We start from the raw sequence: 21603 nt of genomic DNA on the forward strand, positions 1-21603 counted from the left end.
ATGTTTGTGCAACTCAACTAAGGGATGGCAGAACCACAGTGGTGGATAACTTTTTCCATGTAAAGGAGAGCAAGTTTAACATCATCAGAAGTCCAAATCAACCACCTGAATGCTACGTGAAACAACATCGAGAAGCACTCACCTGATTATGTTCCAAGCAGCTGATCATGAGCTCTGTGAGGATGACCACTCCGGTTCTGCCCACTCCTGCACTGCAATGCACCACGATGGGAGGGTTGAGACTCTTTGAGGTATCCAGCATACTGTTGGTATGACGACGGACAGACTGGATCTCCTCCAGGTAGGCTTTGATTAACAAATGAGAAATAACATTTTTGTCTTGGTCATGGAATGTAATTTACTACAATTTTTTTAAAACCTTAAAGTAGAAAAGCATACACATAAGGACACTGGTATCTTTGATACCTTACTTGACATTGGGGTTTTGTCCCAACATACAGTGCCTTGCGAAAGTATTCGGCCCCCTTGAACTTTTCAACCTTTTGCCATATTTCAGGCTTCAAACATAAAGATATAAATTTTTTATTTTATGTGAAGAATCACCAACAAGTGGGACACAATTGTGAAGTGGAACGAAATCTATTGGATTTTTGAAACTTTTTTAACTAATAAAAAAATGAAAAGTGGGGCGTGCAAAATTATTCGGCCCCCTTGCGTTAATACTTTGTAGAGCCACCTTTTGCTGCGATTACAGCTGCAAGTCGCTTGGGGTATGTCTCTATCAGTTTTGCACATCGAGAGACTGAAATTCTTGCCCATTCTTCCTTGCAAAACAGCTTGAGCTCAGTGAGGTTGGATGGAGAGCGTTTGTGAACAGCAGTTTTCAGCTCTTTCCACAGATTCTCGATTGGATTCAGGTCTGGACTTTGACTTGGCCATTCAAACACCTGGATACGTTTATTTGTGAACCATTCCTTTGTAGATTTTGCTGTATGTTTGGGATCATTGTCTTGTTGGAAGATAAATCTCCGTCCCAGTTTCAGGTCTTTTGCAGACTCCAACAGGTTTTCATCCAGAATGGTCCTGTATTTGGCTGCATCCATCTTCCCCTCAATTTTAACCATCTTCCCTGTCCCTGCTGAAGGAAAGCAGGCCCAAACCATGATGCTGCCACCACCATGTTTGACAGTGGGGATGGTGTGTTGAGGGTGATGAGCTGTGTTGCTTTTACGCCAAACATATTGTTTTGCATTGTGGCCAAAAAGTTCGATTTTGGTTTCATCTGACCAGAGCACCTTCTTCCACATGTTTGGGGTGTCTCCCAGGTGGCTTGTGGCAAACTTTAGACGAGACTTTTTATGGATATCTTTGAGAAATGGCTTTCTTCTTGCCACTCTTCCATAAAGGCCAGATTTGTGCAGTGTAAGACTGATTGTTGTCCTATGGACAGACTCTCCCACCTCAGCTGTAGTTCTCTGCAGTTCATCCAGAGTGATCATGGGCCTCTTGGCTGCATCTCTGATCAGTCTTCTCCTTGTCTGAGCTGAAAGTTTAGAGGGACGGCCAGGTCTTGGTAGATTTGCAGTGGTCTGATACTCCTTCCATTTCAAGATGATCGCTTGCACAGTGCTCCTTGGGATGTTTGAAGCTTGGGAAATCTTTTTGTATCCAAATCCGGCTTTAAACTTCTCCACAACAGTATTACGGACCTGCCTGGTGTGTTCCTTGGTCTTCATGATGCTCTCTGCGCTTTCAACAGAACCTTGAGACTATCACAGAGCAGGTGCATTTATACAGAGACTTGATTACACACAGGTGGATTCTATTTATCACCATCAGTCATTTAGGACAACATTGGATCATTCAGAGATCCTCGCTGAACTTCTGGAGTGAGTTTGCTGCACTGAAAGTAAAGGGGCCGAATAATTTTGCACGCCCCACTTTTCATTTTTTTATTAGTTAAAAAAGTTTCAAAAATCCAATAGATTTCGTTCCACTTCACAATTGTGTCCCACTTGTTGGTGATTCTTCACATAAAATAAAAAATTTATATCTTTATGTTTGAAGCCTGAAATATGGCAAAAGGTTGAAAAGTTCAAGGGGGCCGAATACTTTCGCAAGGCACTGTAGCTGTGAAAAAGTCACCTTTGTAGCTGTACCAGATTTGTATACATTTTGCCTTAAGCCAGTATGAGTGATTTACTTGCGTTTACTTGTTCAGTTACCCAGCTACCATTAATAGTGTGGGGTAGAGAGCTAAAACATTAAAAGGTAAAAATAAGAAAAAATATCACAGAGACAGCTGTTACACTGGCCTTTGCAATATCCATTAATTTTATTTTTCTTTGCATTCCATACAAGCCATGCATTATTTGGTTTTTGAAATCAGTGGTTTGAACTTTTAAAGGAATGGTGAGTATGATAGCGTTAAACCAAGCATTTTTCATACAAGCACATGTGTACTAAAAAAAATAAAATACAACTGTTCTGTAAAAGAGAGAAGAAAAACAAAAAGATAAATCTTACATAGGAATCCTTGCACATCTTCAGGAGACCCATGGTCTGGCCAGTCAGTGTACTGCAGCTGCCACACGGTCCTCTCTTGCCCAGACAAAAGATGCTTGACCTTTAAACCTGTAGTTGCATAGCAACCAGAATCTGTGCGGAACTTAGTCGTCACTTTAAACTTGCCATATGTGGCAGAGTTGTGTTTAGATCCCAGTTTAGGCCAGTACCGGTGGCTCTTTGGTCTTCCACCCTCCTGAAATTCCAAACACAAGCAAACGATTAAATCTTTTGCCATAAATTCTTGAAGTTATAGAGTTACAGTTATAGTTCAACAGAAAACAGTAAGTTCCTTCAAATAACATTAAAACAGATTTTGTAGTTTAAAACAGGAAACATTACATTTTAGGGATGTTCCACGAGTCCTACTTTGCCCAAAGGCTCAATTCTTTCCTTCCCGTAATTTAAATATTCTCTGACCTCACGTACCTCTTCTGCAGTTACCATGGCAATGACATTTACTCCCTGCTCCCAGACCATCTGCCAGAAATCTTGGCATGTGCCGGGCAATGGCCCCTGTGTGGCAATGTAATGCCACTCCTCTCCACTGATGGTCACCTGGGAAAATAAAAACACATTATATCAGCAATTCCATAGCCAATAATGCCCAGATTCTCCCTACCTCTACTGGCTTCACTTGCCATCTTGGTTGCTCCAGGCAGCTCAACATATTTAGGCAATTTTTTAATAACTTCTTAAAAACCCAGGGAATATTCCAACTAACAGATTTACTTTGCTGTATTTTCACTGTTATATGTAAGACATTGATTACAGAATCTCTAACAATCTTAGTATCACATTAAAGCTTGAATTGCACCACTGCATTCCACTTAAGATACATCTTAGTTCATAGTATAGCTGTTAATTACTTCAAAAGATGCATGTATTTAGTTTTTCAAATGCAAAGCAACATTCTCCCATTTGCTGCATTTGTTGAAGTATAGAAGACGGAAAACTAGCAGCTTTACAACACAAGTGTGGCGAGTTGACTTGTTCAATGGAGTACACTGTGCCATGGCAATGCAGTGTCTTGACAAGGCCACCCATGAATCTCCGTGCTGTGGCTGAATAAAGACAGCTACAAGCCCCTGCCGTTAACCATACTTCACGCTGTGTGAGTGGGTGGATCTTGCCAGTCAACACCAGGCGGCATCCTGGCACCTCCATAAAGAGATTACAAACCTCTTTACAAAGACAGCCAGGGGCAATGTGCTGTGCTGTTTGCCATCTGAGAATCAGGCATCAGCTACTGATCTGTTATCTGAACTGCAGGATTAGAAAAACAAAAATAGGAGAAAAAAGCGACCTCCCACTGTACCATCTTGGCTTCACTTCAAAGTAACCATCTGTTTATTTCTTCTTTTCCATTTTATTCCAGATATTACAAAAATGTCCCTCAACAGGGCTCCTCATTTGAAGTGTAAATAGTTTATGGTGCCTTTTTATTTTGACCGTTTTACGACTTAAATCATCAACAACTGCATTATTATTAAGCTTGATTAGCCAAAGGGACTTATATGGTGTATCCATTACCGCTGGGTCTTTTACCAAAGCAATCTGAGTGAAGTGCCTTGCTCGGGAACAGCAACAGCAGCCCACCTAGTCTTGGGAGCCAGAGTTGTACACTTCAGTTCAGTAAGTCCACTCCACTTAAGAGTCCTAGCCCCTACTTCACAAATACCTAACCAGCCACAGCTTTTAACATAGTTCTAAAACACTATTTTGGCTCAAATAAAAGGTCTTTAAATTACAATTATCACAATATTCCTCTTCCTAGCTTCTAAATTACAGCTTTAAAAAGACTAATGAATTCTCAGAATGAATTCTAAGAGTAAGGAAGGGAAAGTTCCCAAATGGATCAATCAAGAAATGTGCTAATTAAATGTATACACATGTTGCCACTATTTCTTAATTCTAGCTATCTTTTGATCTTGTAAATATAAAATTTGTAATATCATAAGATGTAAATACATTTAAAAAATGACTAACATTGGATACAATGGTTTTCATTACTACTCTATCGGCAACACTCCAGCACCTAGATTTATATTGCAAAACGCAAAGCAACGAAGATGCTGTTCCAGGGGAATACTGCTTAAGTTGCTTACACAAACATGAGTTCATGCAGAGAGGTGGCTGTGTAACAGAAGAGAGATATATTTGTTTTCTGCATTAGAAATAAGAGGTTTATTCAAGATCCTGATTAGCGAGCCCTAATTCTGCAAATTAAGAAAACAGGAAGGCTTATTACCCCAGAAATATAAAATCGAATTTATGAAACAACTTACTAAATCTTTACCTTGTTTTACCATTTTAGTAAAGGATGCTGCAAAAACACTTGATTCATAATAGTACACAGCTGGCAAACAGACTTCATCATGAGGAAAGGAGCATACAGATGCAGCCACTCAGAACACGTTAATTCTTATGCTGCTTAAGCCAGCAGCCATATCACCCTGCAACTCACAACTGGCAACCCACTGAAGCTAAGCAGGTGTGAGCCTGGTCAGTACCTGGATGGGAGACCTCCTGGGAAAAACTAAGGTTGCTGCTGGAAGAGGTGTTAGTGGGGCCAGCAGGGGGCGCTCACCCTGCAGTCCATGTGGGTCCTAATGCCCCAGTATAGTGACGGGGACACTATACTGTAAACAGGCGCCGTCCTTCGGATGAGACGTAAAACCGAGGTCCTGACTCTCTGTGGTCATTAAAAATCCCAGGGCGCTTCTCGAAAAGAGTAGGGGTGTAACCCCGGTGTCCTGGCCAAATTTCCAATTGGCCCTTACTAATCATGGCCTCCTAATAATCCCCCTCTATGAATTGGCTACATTACTCTGCTCTCCTCCCCACTGATAGCTGATGTGTGGTGAGCGTTCTGGCGCACTATGGCTGCCGTCGCATCATCCAGGTGGATGCTGCACATTGGTGGTGGTGGAGGGGAGTCCCCATTACCTGTAAAGCGCTTTGAGTGGAGTGTCCAGAAAAGCGCTATATAAGTGTAAGCAATTATTATTATTATTATTATTATTACTGCGGAGTGGCATGGTGTGAGAGTCACTCACGGTGTGAGAGTCACTGGCCAAAGACGACTGATAGGTGACACTTGAGGTGTGTTAGATGTTATTGAAATTATCACTTCATTTAATGTTTCACTACCATGCATCTTTAAATCCACTTAATATGGAATATTAATGTGGAATTAATTAACTAAAGGGAAATTTTGTTAATTTAAAATAAAAGCAGCAGAAGTATGATGTCTCTGAATGTCATAAATGATAATTTCTGAATATAAATATATTATACTTAATTTACATACAGTAGCTGGCAGCTAAAAATAAAACGAATATTTCACCATCATAAATATTTTATGCATCAAAGTCTTTAATTTGGTCACTTACTGTGTTTATTTTGGAAAAGATTTGCCATGCTCGTTCTAACTACATAGAGTTTATATACTTTAGAAAATGTAAAACATTACAGCTTTTTATATCAATACTTGCTGTTGTTATTGTAAAAAAAGTTGTATTACTTTTTTAAAATCCACTCAATAGGGAATATTAATATGTAATAATGTAACTAAAAATAAATATCGGTAGCTAAAAATAAACATAGCCGAAGTATAATAATGTCTCTGAACATCATTATCAATATTAATGTTAAAATAATAATAAAAAGTAATACACATGTATAGCAGGTAGTGGTAGCAAAGAATAAAAAATAAGGTAAACAAAAGTATTCCACCACATCAATGTCTTCAGGACAGTTACTTGCTGTGGAAATTTTGGGATGGTGATAACGTGCTCCTTTGACTACATCTGTTGTAAGGGAAAATCAAACACCAGTCAGAATGATGCAGTGGTGGCTTGGTGGTAGAAGTCTGTGCTATCATGTGATGAGTCTTGGTTCGATTCCAGCCAAAACTCATGTTTAAAAACCCTTTTTAACAAATTGCCCTTGGGCATAGACTTTTTCCAACAATAAATCAATATATAAACTATATTCACATTTCTGATAACTGTATACATCACAGTATGTCAAATATTACAATAATATTATTAATAATGAACCTCCAGGCTGCTCAGAAAGAGCAAGGGAATTTAAAGATGTCCTTAAACATAAATCACAATTGTGTTTTTTACATGAATACAGCATTTAATTTTAAATATAAATTTTAATGACTCTATGTATACTTTTAATTTAAAACCTTTTTTTTCTAAATATTAACTTAGAAGTTGATATAATTATATCAGTTATACATTATATTTGTGGATTTTATAATTATTTGGCTCATCAGAGTTGTTAGAAAAAGTTGTTGAAAAATATGCGAGAAAAACAAATTTGCACTTGGGGTGCCACATACGATATGTCATCTTAACTTTTCTGATGTAGCGCTGGAGGATTGTAGACTGGAGGATATAGCATTGTCTCCTTGCAGTAGGGTGTGGGCTTTCATTTTCACATTTCATCTTAAATATATTTTCCCAATAGTCACATATACATCTTTAACTTAGGAACTCTAATTCCTGTAAACAGCTTCCTGGCATCATCTGTGTCTCCTTGTTACTAATGCACCTCACCTAAGCTACAGAATGCAACAAATTCAAAGTTCAAACGACTACTCAAAAGTCTTGTTAAAACCTGGCCTTTTAAATACAAAGATTTTAAAGTCACTATGTCTAATATTTGTCTACTTAAAATCTTAAATAAACTCTTATGTAGAAGTCTAATTCATATTTATACTACATTGATATTTTTATTAATTTTATGTGTCACAAATGTCACAGTATGTTAAATATTAACTTTACATTCACAATCTCTGAAGCCCATAGTGGATGTATCAGATGTTAATAATAATAACAATAATAATAAGCCTAAGGAACTGTGCATCTGGGTTTCAATAATGTTGAATGTTTTATGTATGTAAATGTCCAATAATACTGTAAGTATATATTATATAAAATATACTGAATACAGTATAAACTGCACAGTACATAGACTGTAGGTATGTACTGGAAATGTCTGGAAATATTGTGATATTTGTGTATGCTTTTGGCAACACATTCATTTTTCCTTCAAAAAATGAAAAAAAACTTTTTTCATAATAGTAGTTTGAAAGATCTACGTGCTCTCCGCAGCATAACAGGTACCGGCTGCAAAAATGATACATTATACAGCACATTGTTTGTGCAATTAAAGGTATTCCAAACAATTTTTTATTGTGAGATGGTACGGTCTCTTTCCTCCAAAGTTATGTACTGTAGGTTTAAAATGTCGGTCATGAGAATTGAAGACGAAAACAAAGACTACAATTCCAGACATGCCACACACACTAATCACATGAAGTCGTATTCACAAATATTCCACAACAATAGCGTACATTGAACTGAAGGTATACTGTATACAGTAAACACTGTTTGATATTTATGGTTTTAAAACCACTACAGTAAAATTTGTGTGAAATATTGTTATGTCCCGGTGTAATCCATGTGTGTTTGTTTTGTTTCTATGTTCAACACTTCCTGACTTTGGTTGTTCTCCCTCCCCATTGGTTCATTATTTAATCCACTTTGCCATTATACGTCATTCGTAATCAGCTTCTCAACCAATCAGAACTCAACTTCTTCGGTATTTAACTTGGAGGTTTTCAGAACGTATGGGGCCTTTCGCTCAATTTCGGTTCTGCTTGGTTCAGCTTTGGCTTCGGTTTCGTCTCGCTTACGTTTTGCTTCGGCTTCATCTTACTACATTTTCATTAATTTCACTTCGTGTGTGTGTTTCCATATAGCTTCGGCTTTGTTGGTTTGTGTTCGTCTCCTCCTTGTACTTTTGTTTGTGTGTATTATCCTTTATTCACCATTACCTTGCCAAACGTGTTATATCAACCTCTGTGCTCTTTTGTACCCTATTCCTTGTGTCTACACTCATTTCCCCTTATTTGTATTCATAGCTCACTTGTTTATCTATTTGTGTGAACTTTTGTGTAAGGGTTAGTAGTTAAGGTTGCCGGGTACATTGTGCACATGTAGTTTGTCTTCGTATTAGAAACACTAGTTTAGTATGGGTGAGTGCCTTTTGTCTTGTATGGATTTGGGTAGTCAGTTTGGGTATTTGAAGACGCCTAAGACCAGGTGTTTTCAGGGTTTGTTTTGTAAGGTAAGCTTCCCCTCACTTAATTAGCCAGCTCCATTTTGTCTGTTATTTTCGTTCTTTTGGCACAACTCATATTCCCTTTTCCCGAATTTGTGTTTTCCTTTACCCCCATACCAGTCACCTATCTTTCTTGTTCTAAATGTTTATGTTCTTAAGTCAGTCTTTATAAAACTGTATTTTTCCTTTACAGATGCCTATCAATTGTATCCAAATGTCCATTCTTTTGTGAGGATGTGATGTATTTTTTACATAATGTATTTCTAACTTTTACTGTACATTCTAAAACTTCAACTAAACACACCTTAATGTGAGAGGCATTTATGTAGCCAGTGTTGTTTTCTTTGGTTGGCACCAGCTCAACCCGGTTCTCTTCATATGGCACCACATCCCTGAAGCGATTACGCTCTACATTTTCTGGTAAGATTGCTGTGGTGATGACGCAGTCCACTTTCTTCTTTGGGATCTGCTCATATTCTGTGAAAACTCTGTCCTCTTCCAACTTCCTTTCCAGGATCTTACACTACAGGGGAGAGCAAAAGAAAGCATGTCAGAGAGAGAACAATCTTGGTTCTCAATGTTAGCTCTTTCGAATGCAGTTAAAACCTTTAAACAACTTATATCACCTTGGAGCCCACATATCTGCTTAAAAACACTGAGTCTGACAGGTCTTTGAGCAAACAAAAACCTGCCTTGGGTGCATGATGTTTTAGGTGTATCTTTTAGATAAGCTATTGAGCTAACCACCTTTTGTTTATTTTGTAGACATTAAAGATGTCCCTGCCTTGGCTCCAATAGCTTGGAAAGATAGGCTCTGACTACCCAACAAACATGAATTGGAAGCAGCAGTTAGAAAATGGATGGATGTATGAAGATCTAGAGAGAGCCTGTATTAAAGAAAGATGTGCCATGATAAGCTTATATCCGGGGAAGCAAAAAAAAATTTCAACACAAGAGGCCCATCACTTCTGAGATAAAGTGCATTTTCCTTCAAAAACACTTCTGAAACACATCATGCCTCTAGAGAGACACAAATCATCAGGATTTTGTTTCACCCAATTCCCTAATATTATTAGTAATAATTCAATTGACTGGGTTATTGGGTTTAATTGGTCATATGATGTCATGATTTAGTAACCATGGATCCAAAGCACTGAGCAGGGTTTTGGATCTCCAAAAAGAGGCTATTCGTCTTACAACTTTATGCTCAGTGTTGCAAGAACAGCATTTTAAAACCTTAAAAGGGAGATGTAAGATGTTAGCCTACAAGATTGATGTGTTAGTATATCAGAACTTATAATGCCTGTAATTTTAAGCTTAACCTGCAGTTGCAAGCAAGACTTCTTTGTTTAACATTCCATGTTGCTTAGAGCACTTTTGAAACATTGCTGAGTTTTCATTCCACTTCTACAGAAAAGGATGAAGAAGCCAAAACCTAATGCCAGGGCAAATATATAAATATTAGCTCATGGTTCCAAAACCTCAGCAGAAATGCCTCTTAGACACAGGAGGGGCAAGGATTATTAATTTTTCAAACTAAATGTAGTTATTTGAAAAACAAGGTTTATACAGACATAAAATACAGTCACTAACCCTTTAACTTGCCAAAATTGATAACACAAGACCTTACCCTTTCATCCGTTGTTACTTTGGAGGAATCGTCTTGCTGGTTCTCAGGCACTGGCATCCTTGAAACATACAGACCATTCAGTGCTGCCATCATTAAAGGTCTCTTCAGAGAATCCATTGCCATCTTCTGCTTTTCCAAAGTCTTTTGGAAAGACAACACACTTCAGCAATAATTAATTATGTCCAATGAGCAATAAAGTACATTTTTGTATTCTCTTAAAATGTGACTGCTACAACCACATAGCGCAGACAGTCTTAGCTTACTCAGCAAACACAAATGATAGACCTTCTTCTCCAACAACCTCATATGAGGAGGTAAGAGCATAAAACACAGGTTTTACTTCTGCAGAAACTGCTATGACCTACTTATTCACAGCAGATGGGATTACAGAAAGTAATCTCTGCTAATTTTAAGCACCCTTCTAAAAGCTGACAAAATGAGATTGTTCAATACTGATGCTGACACCATTAGTTAGTGGATAAAAACTAACAAACATCCTGATCTGCTGCAAATAAAAGGAAGTTAAAGCTCAGATTATTTTGCTTCTTATGTGTCTCCAAAAAATAAACTTTAGAGTTTAGCTTTTAGATGAATTCTTCATTAGCAGAAAATTTCACTTTGAATGTTTGAAAATTCTCAAAAAACATGTTGTAGGTTACTTTGTTGAGAAAGTTTGTCTCCAGAAATGGCTCTAGCCTAAAGTAAATGTGAAGATACCATTTATTCATGAAGGACAACCAGCATGGGAAACAAGAATTATTGTTTAGCTAACTGGAAAGAGAGGTGGAACAAATTTATATTAGAGGAAAATGTTGTAAGATTTGTGATGTGTGATTTAAGAATAAAGAAGTCTTTACATCTTTACAATGCTGATTTATACAGTATCTCACATAAATTGTAAATATATCATAAAAAAACAAAATGGTTTGTATATGGACTTTATTTGCCTTCCTTCACAACTATTGAAGAATCTTATATATTGTATGTGGATGCAAGTTATACAAATTTGTTATAAGGGGACTGAAGATCAAACATTTACTGACAGATACACAGGGTGTAGGCCACTGTTCTCTGAATTTATGACAAAATAACATTTTTAAATTTAATTAGTTTTATGTGTTTTGTAACTGAAGTTGCATGTCATGCCACCATAAATTCAGTAGACTATTATACAAATAATGATTTCCATGTGTACCTTTTATATTGCTGAAAATTCCATTAAAGCAGATCTAAAAGGAATTTTTTATGTTACATATCAGTGTTGATATTTAGATAAAAAGTCTTTTTGTGCTTAACCCATTACTTTCTGTACTTACACGGTGAGCAAAAGCAAGAGACAATGCATTTTTGAAATGTATATATAATGTATATATAACTTTGTATTAAATTTGTTTTCATGTATTACTTTATCATTTATGCATTTTTTATAGACACACGGCAGTCAGGGGGACACATGGTGACTCTTGATAAAACAAGATAAACACACGCTGTTTCTTCTTTTCCTGGGTGCATTTGAATAAATGAGATTATGAATTTATTCAGGTGTACCCACAATTTTAATAGCTAGGATATATATACAAATTACATAACAAAAGAGCTAAAGGCTAAGACTAATGTGACTGGTGGTCAGTATGACTGTGCAGACTGCCACAAGCCTTAATTTAAGGAATGCTAAATTCCCCAAACATCCTACCTAATCTATAGGTTTAGCAGAGATTAGCATTAATCCAGGACAACCTAATGTTACCCTAGGCGTTGTAGTCCAAGATTACTGATAGTCAGAATCTGTGAAACCATGGGGAAATTAAAAGGGCAAGCTTTTCTCTTTTTAATTGAATTCTGAAAATATCAATATGCAATTAAATAGTGAAAGACTTTTTAAAAAATGGGAAAAAAATATAACTTTATATTTAATGGTCTGGCTCTGTATATAAAAATGTTTACTGAAAAGACAGTGTAATAAACGTTTTTTAAAAAGATAAATTAATATTTTGCACCAGAATCTAAAGTTAAACAAAAAGCCTAATTACTGAATTACTGGCACTGTTGCACAATAAATTATATTAAACAAGGGATTATATTAACATTATTATAGACTCAGAAAAGGCTTAATTAGAATAGAGATGCTTACAAAATGTCTCATAAAAAGGGCCAGTTTACTTTGAAACACAATACAGATGCAAAATAGAACCATTTCAAAATCTGTCTTAATATACATTGGACCTAGTTCACATTTTGACAGGAAACATCTCAATTTTGTTGACAGACCTGGCCCCTATAACAGTGCAAGGGAGCATACACTGTTGCTGACAATGTTTTATCTAACATACCAGACAAGAGAATACCACTAAAGTTCATTTAGAAACTACACTATGATGTGTGCTTTACTACATATTTATTTATATATACACATGTATTAACAGTTTGCAAAGTATTTAATATAGTATTTTTCTGGAGCCAGATGCTTTTCTCTTTCCCAGTTAAGTATAGCTGACCAGGTCTAAAATCAAAAATTTCAAAACAAGTGCCATTAGTGAAAAACAAATAAAAAGGTTACATACCCGCTGCATGATTTCTCTTTCCACGATGCTGTCTTCAATAGAGAACATTTCTGACACGGGCCTCTCCTTGACCGGCTCCTTCTTGACGCGCTCTTTCACGCTTGTCAAGTCAGGCTCTGAAATCGATGGTCCAAGCAGGGAGCCACTGACAACGATCTGCTCACTGCGAGAGTGGGGGCTGACCTGACTCTGACCAGCTTTCATCATTCGCATTCTTGCTGCCTCTTCTGTACCCTGGTTTCTCTCATGCCTCAGAGTTCCATTACTAACTGTCTTCCTAGGACCTGGGTATTCAGGGGGGGGCTTATTAGGAATTTTAGCCAAAGCTGCCTGCAGCTGGGCACTGATGTCTTCATTGAGCCCTGGGATCTGAACATCATAATCTGGGGTTTCCTCCTCTTCCTCTTCACTTTCACTGCTGTGTATCAACATGGTGGCGTTGGACAAGGTCTTCTTGTGCTGATACTGTGCAGTTGCTTCTTGGGCCTTCTGAATGGACTCTTTGGGCTGCACCTGTTCCCTCAATGTGTTCCTCCGGGGCAAAGGGGCATTGAGCGTCTTCAAGGCCATGGCCTCCATACCACGTACCATGCTGCTGATGACTTCTAGGCTGTGGCGCTTATTTACTGAGGGATGGTGCTTGACAGCTGTGAGGGGTTCACTCACCTCCTGCAGGGACTGGTGCACTACAGGGGAGCTGTCGGGCTGGAAGGTTTTGACAGATAGCTGCACCTTGCGAGTGACCAGTTCAGGGCTACTTCCACTGATGTACTTGTGGCGATGGCTGGCCAGGTCTGGGGTACTGGTGGCTGGGCGGAAGCGAGGATAAGGGGGTGGAGGTCTTGAAAAGTGGTTTCTCAGCATGTGGGCTGTGCTATAGCCCTGAGTGCCCTGCTGCTTCATGTTTGCAAGCTCAGGTGTACTCACAGTATGGGATATGGCACTAGCAGCTGCCTGACTAGCTGCTGAGTTGCTGGGGTTCACATGAGCTGAGGGAGCAACTGGTTTGCTGTAACTGACCTGTGGGCCATAAGGATTCGGGTACTGCCTCTCCCTCATTTCTGGTTGGCTGTATACCATACCTTCGGGTTGCCTGTATGCAAAGGTGTTGCTGATGTTGAGGTTTCTGAGGGACTGGCTATGGTCCATGTGGACAATCCCTCTCTTCTGTCGCATCACTGCTTCATACTCGGGGGTCGGGCGGTAGGAGGGTGCAATAATGGCACTATGTCTGTGGCTGGGAATGTAGTCCTGTCTCATGATATCACTGCCAGGAATGCTGAGATTGGAAGACATTGGAGAAGCCTGAATGAAAGTCTGGGAATGGTTGAGAGAGTTCATGCTGGGGGTACTGTACACACTGCCATTGGGAACAGTCCCATTCATGAAGGCATAGTCAACTGGACACCTATCGAGACTCGTCTGGGATTTGTAGTAGGGGTTAATATCTTCATGGAATATGCTGTCTGTTACAAAGAAAGATCAGAACAAGTACATTATTCACTTTGTAATCTGGTACCACTCTATCTCTGGAATGTTTAATTATTTTAATTGAAGTAAATTTCCTACTGGCAGTTTGAGGTTTCTGTGTTCATTGACATGTTCATATTTCATTAACAGTGTTAAAGAAACCCTCAAGAAACTGTAATGTAAAGTATTCATGTTATCTGCCAGAAAGTATTTAATAAATTAGTATAAAAGTCTAAAACAAGAACACTCCCTTTTGGTATTCAACATTTGCTTTAGGCCTGTAATTAAACAAATCATAAAACAATATTCAGCAGACATTTGAAGAATCACAGTATCCTCGCATCAACACTGCAAATTTGCAAATAGACCAAGGAATTTATGTTTCTTCATGAAGAACAGTTTCAATGTATCCTTTCTAAAATAACAAAGATTCATTTACATTCCTATTATGCTGGATGAACCAGAAAAAAACGCTTAGTGCAATCTGTATCTTCCTTTCAAAACTCCAGAGATTTCACTTAAATCTATTAAGCAGAAGTAAAACAAAAATCTATTACTCTCTCTTTCAAAACAGTTGTATATCTAGCTGCCCTTCTCCTGAACTCTCTAAGGCCTTACTGCCTTCTTTATAGTACAGCAAAATGTTGCAAAATTTATTTGGAAGGGCATTTTATCCCTAGCAAATAATTATAATAAGTAGTATATACGTAAGCAACTTGTAAAATAAATTCAACCATAAATAAGAATTATTCTCTTCCAATGATTTGCAAAACTTTGTTCAAAGCAGATTTCTGGTGCTCTTGATTTAGTGGAAAAGAAACTATGCTCTTTGTTTCCTATGTCATATCAAATACTGTATGGTATTGTAAACTACATTTAACTATCACTTTGTTTAAGGTAATTCAAAAACTAAATTTTTGCTCTCTTTGAACCTGGATCACTGAATGATGTAATGTTTTGTGATTTCTGAACATCAGTGCACTGACCTCCTGACCTTTATAAAAACCATACTCTGTTCTTTACTGATTAGATAAACAAAATAGTAGAGAAATATTTTGAAATCATCACATTTCCATTTTAACAAACTGTGGTGTGTTGTGTTACTCTTGCTGTATTTTTGCTAAAAATCAAATTTAGTAATGCTTTAATCCAATGTTAACGATATACTATTTGTTGTTTTTGTTGCTGTTTTGCTGGGGGAATTGTAGTTTAAAACGTGTATTAAATTCTTAAGGTCTGCTAGGTGGAAAAAGCAGATTCATTAGGGTTTGGGTGGCCAAGAGCTATTCCCTTTTTGATATATGGAATACTGATCATAAAATACAAAAAAAAAAGTTTCTACCAAAAAATTCTTTACTAAACTGTTCAAGTAAAATTGATTAATGAAGGCTGGCTGATGTGGATGCTTCAGACAAAGGGACAAAAGGTACCTTGTGAAGTTCGTGTTTCTTGATAGTGTTCTCCATATTGGGTATGCATTGGCTGCAGGATATATGACTGAGGTCTTTGCTGAAAGACAAAAGCAAAGTGCTGAATAAAAGAGAACTCTCCTCTTGGAGATTTTATTAACAGAGACTAGATTAAAATGGGACTATAATATTGATTTTTATCTCCAGCTTGTGCTCGTAATTCAACAGTGGTAATTTCAGCCACAGAAGATTCCAGTTTACCTGGTTTTGTTTCACTTCACTTGCCATAATTACAATATATGCAAAGTTGTTAAAGTTTTCAATCTTAAATTAGTTATCAACTTCTAAATTAAAATCTAAAGTAAAATAGTGCTGAACATGAAGGAATGTCTTACCCATCATTTTGAATAATATCAATATTCCTGAAAAGATACATTAATTTTATTTTTTATCCCATTTGACTACAATGTCTGTTAGCAGACTTTTACTAGATGCTACTGATAGAAGATGATGAGAATTGTCTATTAACACAGAGACACATATTCTACATATTCTATTTTGAAGCTACTGCATTCTGTCTTCTAATTATTTTTAATTAGAAAAAAAGTAAAGTAACTCAAAAGGTAATTATGTAGGTAATAATAAAATCAAGGCTTTAAAAGAAGTAAATAAGTCAAACTAGGTCACAGCCAGCACCTTGGAACTCACAACTGGCAACCCGCTGAAGCTAAGCAGGTGAGAGCCTGGTCTGTACCTGGATGGGAGACCTCCTGGGAAAAACTAAGGTTACGCTCACCCTGCAATCCATGTTGGCCCTGACGGGGACACTATACTGTAAACGGTCGTCCTTCGGATGAGACGTAAAATCGAGGTCCTGACTCTCTGTGGTCATTAAAAATCCCAGGGCGTTTCTCGAAAAGTGTAGGGGTGTAACCCCGGCGTCCTGGCCAAATTTCCCATTGGCCCTTACCAATCATGGCCTCCTAATAACCCCCCTCTATGAATTGACTACATTACTCTGCTATCCACCCCACTGATAGCTGATGTGTGGTGAGCGTTCTGGCGCACTATGGCTGCCGTCGCAACATCCAGGTGGAGCTGCACGTTGGTGGTGGAGGGGAGTCCCCATTACCTGTAAAGCGCTTTAAGTGGAGTGTCCAGAAAAGTGCTATATAAGTGTTAGCAATTATTATTATTATTTAGTAAAATATAACAATAGTTAAAAGACAACCTCCAGGTTTAGGAATCAACACAATTAGGGTTTCAACCTATAATTTGGTCTATTAAGGGTTCAAGTATTTAATGGAATGCTCAGGTAGAACAAAAATCAGCTGAACCAGGAACAGAAACCAAAGCCTAATCCCACACACTTATACAGCGGGGGCGGTGTTGTTGCAGTGCACCATTTTATCACTTTTTTAGCTCATGACACATGCCCTTTTCATAGCCCATATTTGCCAATTATTTGTTGAAAACATGAAGTTTAGAAGTAAGGTAGAAGCATGCACATGGGTGCTTTGCTAATGGTATTAATGGTATTTTGCTATGGTATATAAACTACAGATAAATCTCCATGATACTTAGATTTTGCAACTGATATCTGTTGAAGAAATTACTTTATTAAATAATTAAAAATATGACATCTAAAGAATAAACAACATTAATGTATGGTGCATCTAAGACTGGTTTCTTAGGAAAAATAATTATCTGCATTCAGCTGACATTTTAGAAATATAATAGTTTTATCCAAAGAGAATTAATTGCTACACTGCTTCCATTTTATTTTTATATTATGGTAGTTTGGCACATTTCTCTAGACACTGCAGTAAAAAGAACGCTGCTTGCATTGCATAAACAAGGTGTCATATACAGTAAACACGACACTATAAAACGTACTAAACATGGTACAGTATTCTAGTCATTGTTTACAAGATAAATACACAGTTTAAACAAGAGTAGCTGTAACAGTCCAAATGTCATATTGGTGAAACAGTGAGTTCTGTCAAAAAATGTCTATTAATTTGGTTTGCTGGTACTGAATATCAGTTCAGAATACAATACTCATAATCCACCATCTCCTGCCTATGAATCTCAACTCCTTTTGTTTTAACAGGGTAGAACTAGAATGTTTTTAAGTACTTACTTTAACTATCCATTTCCCGAATCGGTCATGTTAACAGAATACTTCAGAGGATTGCAGAACAAAAAAAGCAAATAAAAGCTTTCTGTGTATGCCCAAGGCAAAGGAAACTGCAACAAATGTTGCCATTTTCATTTTTATTATTCACCAGGGACTGTATTGTATTTGGTAGAGCTGAAGGCTAACTGTAAAAAAAGAATGCATCTAACAAAATACCTACACACCCATTTAGTTTTACAGCCTTGTTTCCTACATTAGTATAGCCAATTATTTATTTTTTAATTTCTCTCATTTTATAAACATATAAGTGTCAAAGGCATAGCTTATCACTCTTTATACACACAGCATATAGAGAGCATCTTCTTAGTGTATTAAGTAATGCTTGGAACACAAATAACTGCACTACAGGAATGACAACATAAAAACTGAAAGTCCAATCTATGTGAGAGATGTGTAGAAGAATGAAATGCTAGACAGGAAAAAGTCTATCACACTTATGTTGATGCAGTGGAGGACATTTTTTCAGAAATGTAAATAAAATTAACCTTTTGATATAGACAATGACGCCTACTATGCGTGGGGTCCTGTATGAAATCCTTATATGCTCTTTCCCCTGTCCTCAACTCCTAAATGTACTTAGACCTGCCTACAACAAACTAGTGCCCCCCACCTGCACTATGGATTGTAGTTTCTTCCCCACCTTACTATGTGGATTGAGACTTGTGCCCACAAGCATGAACATTACAGAGATTTTTTTTAATCAACTTTGGCTAAGCGTCGTACCAGTGATGAACGGCTCCACGTTGGTCTTCTCCTTATTGGTGCAGGCGAATTGGACTGTCTGTGGAAACAAAATGCAGGCCAGTTGATTAAGAATTTATTACAACCTTTTCAAAACTTTAAGCAACAAGTAAAAGAAGACAACTAATTTATTTCAATATGCTCAGACGATTTGTGTGGAGGGACACAGAATCACTTCTTTGATTTGGTTAATTATAGCACTCTGAATTTACAGAAGAATCTGTTTTGTTTGTATGGATGGCACTTTTACACACATCTTCATGCATTGAGATTTATATATATATATAACATGACTTTATTTACCCTTTACAATTTCTTGCATTAGGAATTATCTTTTCGCATACCGCAGCTTGCTCTCCATGAGACACACACAGACACAGAGATAGGGAGAGAGCCTAGGGTCAGAGCGCAGGGTCTGCCATTGTAAGGCGCCCCTGGAGCAGTTGGGGTTAAAGGCCTTGCTCAGGAGCCCAACGGAGTAGGATTCCTCTGCCGGCTGCGGGACGTGAACCGGCAACCTTCCAGCCACAGCGGTGGAGCCACCGCTCCACCCGAAATTATTTATCTTTCTGAATGAGGTTTTAAAAGCAAATCATGTTTTTTTGTGGAAAAGAAAATAAACAAGAAATAACATGCAAAGACATTAGTCCATTATCTATTGAAAGCTAATGTGTACTGTTGGGAAAGCATTGAGAAACTGTGAGGAAAGTTAAAAAGGGACAGTTGGTGCAAACATAAGTATCTTCTCATTATATCAGAGAAATATAAAGTGCACAGCTGGTATCCACTAAGCTATCTTTTATCGAACAAAGCAAATAAGTACTTTGTCTTATCCAGGAAACATAATATTTTAGTTTATATAACAGATTGTACTTGAAGAACCCTTCAATCGAACATGAGCCCAATAAACGTTTGTGTTATAATGAATAACATGCTTAACATGCTTTTGTTTGTTTTACAAACCAAAAATAAGACAACAGGTAATGTTACAGAAAAGCAAAGGTAAAATTCTGAACAGTTTTAAATTCACTTACTCTGTACAAATTTTGTTCTGTTTGTAGAATTTGTGTCTGGCAGTGAACAATCTTGAAATATATTTGGCCATTTCCATATCATCCTGAAAAACATAAGGTAAAAATAAATCTTCATTTCTCAAGCATAAATACAGTATACCTGGAAAGTCTTCCCTGATCTTCTGTAGTTGCCTCAGTAAAAGTCCTAATCTTTTTCAAGCCAGCCATTCATTTATCACAAAGTTGCTTCTGGGACAATTAAGAGACATAGTATTTTACAGGATTAACCACTCTCACCACACTGTATCTTAATCTCATAAGATTTCAGAAGCAAAGCAAGTCTGGGACTAGTTAGCATTATGATAGGACAGGTTGTTGTTGTTGTTTCAAGTGGTGCTGGTGCACTCCTCCGAGTCAAAATGTTAGTGCACCGGTGTAGAGACCAGAGACACTGTGCTGTAGGAGGTGTTGTCCTTTGGATAAGTCATAGGAATATGGTACAATATTTTGACTACCAGTCATTAAACATCCATGTTTGAAAGATAAGAAGAGGGTGTTAACTTCAGTGTTCTAGCTAAACTCTGCTCTGGGATTCAAAATCCCTGCCCACCTGAAACACTAGAGTTTTGGGGATGAAAGCTCTCTATCAATGTAATTCATAATAATTACATTAAGTGTATAAAATGAGGGAGACACAGTGGAACAGTGGTTAGCATTGTTGTTTCACAGCACTGGGGCCTTGGATTCAGAACCTGAGGTGCTATCGCCACAGTGTTTGTATGTGTCCCGTGTCTACATGGTTCTCTTCAGATGCTCTGGTTTTCTTCCAAAGACACTCTTAACTTGACTGGCTTCTGGGAAAATTAGCATGTTTGTGTCTGTGTGCCCTGTAACAGACTGCTGTCCTGTCCAGGGTGTATCCTGCCTTGCGCCCAGTGCTTCACGGGACAGGCTCTGGGCCACCATGATAACAAATTGGATAAGTGGTAACTGAAAGTGTGCTGAAGATATGATTGAAATGATCATGCTTGTCACAGTATTTCACATATCCTTTACCTTTAACCCAACATGTTTTTTTTTTATTTCTGATGCTGTTTCTGTGCCTCAAACTTCAGCAAACATGTATTTCTACAGAGACTGCTCCAGGAAAATGTTAAATAAAATGTGGCAGAGATAAACATGCACACTGTGCTTCACTAATAAATTGTAAATACTGTACACTCCATGACTCTTTTAGGAAATATTTGGCAGATGTCAGCACAGGTCTCAATTCAAAGCATTATATGAAGACAAACTACTTCTTCAAAATGGAATGCAATGAGCAACAGGAAAATATTAGCCTGGAGGTGAAGATCTCAGGGTTTGTTTACGCTTGCAAAACACAACAAGAGGTCTTTGGAGGAACAATGTAAAGTAAAATGAAGTGCTACATAATTAGATCTGAGGGCAGACAGCCTCCTAAAGGACAGTGCTTTAAGTGATCCCATATTCATATTTTAATCTATTGTTAATGTAACTTTTAAAGTGACCAGTAAACTAAAAATAAAATACATATTACACTGTGAATGATTTACAATAATCAATTTATTGCTGTACTAGCCTATTTAATTAACAGACCAATAAGCACTTAAAAACCATTTATAAAATAGTAGCTACTTGACATGATATACAATCATGCAAAATAAACTGCATTGCAAATTACCAGCCTCAGCAACAATAAAAGATGCACAAAATTATAAAATAAGTTTATCTTATAAAATATTTTTAAGGGATTTCATTGTTCATAATATCTTACTGAGACTGTTCATGGTCATTTCTCCAAACACTATCACCTTTATATGTATATTTTTTTCCTGTAAGTTCTTACAAGTATAAGAATATTTTTGACCTATGAATATGAGAAGAGTTA

The 21603-nt window shown here is 37.4% G+C and overlaps 1 protein-coding gene across 2 annotated transcripts in view; it reads right to left on the minus strand.

Moving 5' to 3' along the window:
• The window catches only part of LOC148675170 (tyrosine-protein phosphatase non-receptor type 14-like), a 99193-nt gene that overhangs the window by 4819 nt on the left and 72771 nt on the right, over positions 1-21603 (minus strand). For both annotated transcript variants that reach the window (XM_088626231.1, XM_088626230.1), the window contains 9 exons: positions 19716-19798; positions 18664-18721; positions 15762-15840; positions 12862-14327; positions 10301-10441; positions 8975-9193; positions 2956-3084; positions 2488-2722; positions 143-306 (listed from right to left, as the gene is read on the minus strand). In XM_088626231.1, coding sequence (XP_088482357.1) covers positions 143-306; positions 2488-2722; positions 2956-3084; positions 8975-9193; positions 10301-10441; positions 12862-14327; positions 15762-15840; positions 18664-18721; positions 19716-19798 — 2574 coding nt within the window. The remainder of the gene's footprint in view (positions 1-142; positions 307-2487; positions 2723-2955; positions 3085-8974; positions 9194-10300; positions 10442-12861; positions 14328-15761; positions 15841-18663; positions 18722-19715; positions 19799-21603) is intronic.

The sequence above is a fragment of the Lepisosteus platostomus genome, chromosome 3, assembly GCF_059453375.1.
Source record: "Lepisosteus platostomus isolate fLepPlt1 chromosome 3, fLepPlt1.hap1, whole genome shotgun sequence".
Taxonomy (NCBI): domain Eukaryota; kingdom Metazoa; phylum Chordata; class Actinopteri; order Semionotiformes; family Lepisosteidae; genus Lepisosteus; species Lepisosteus platostomus.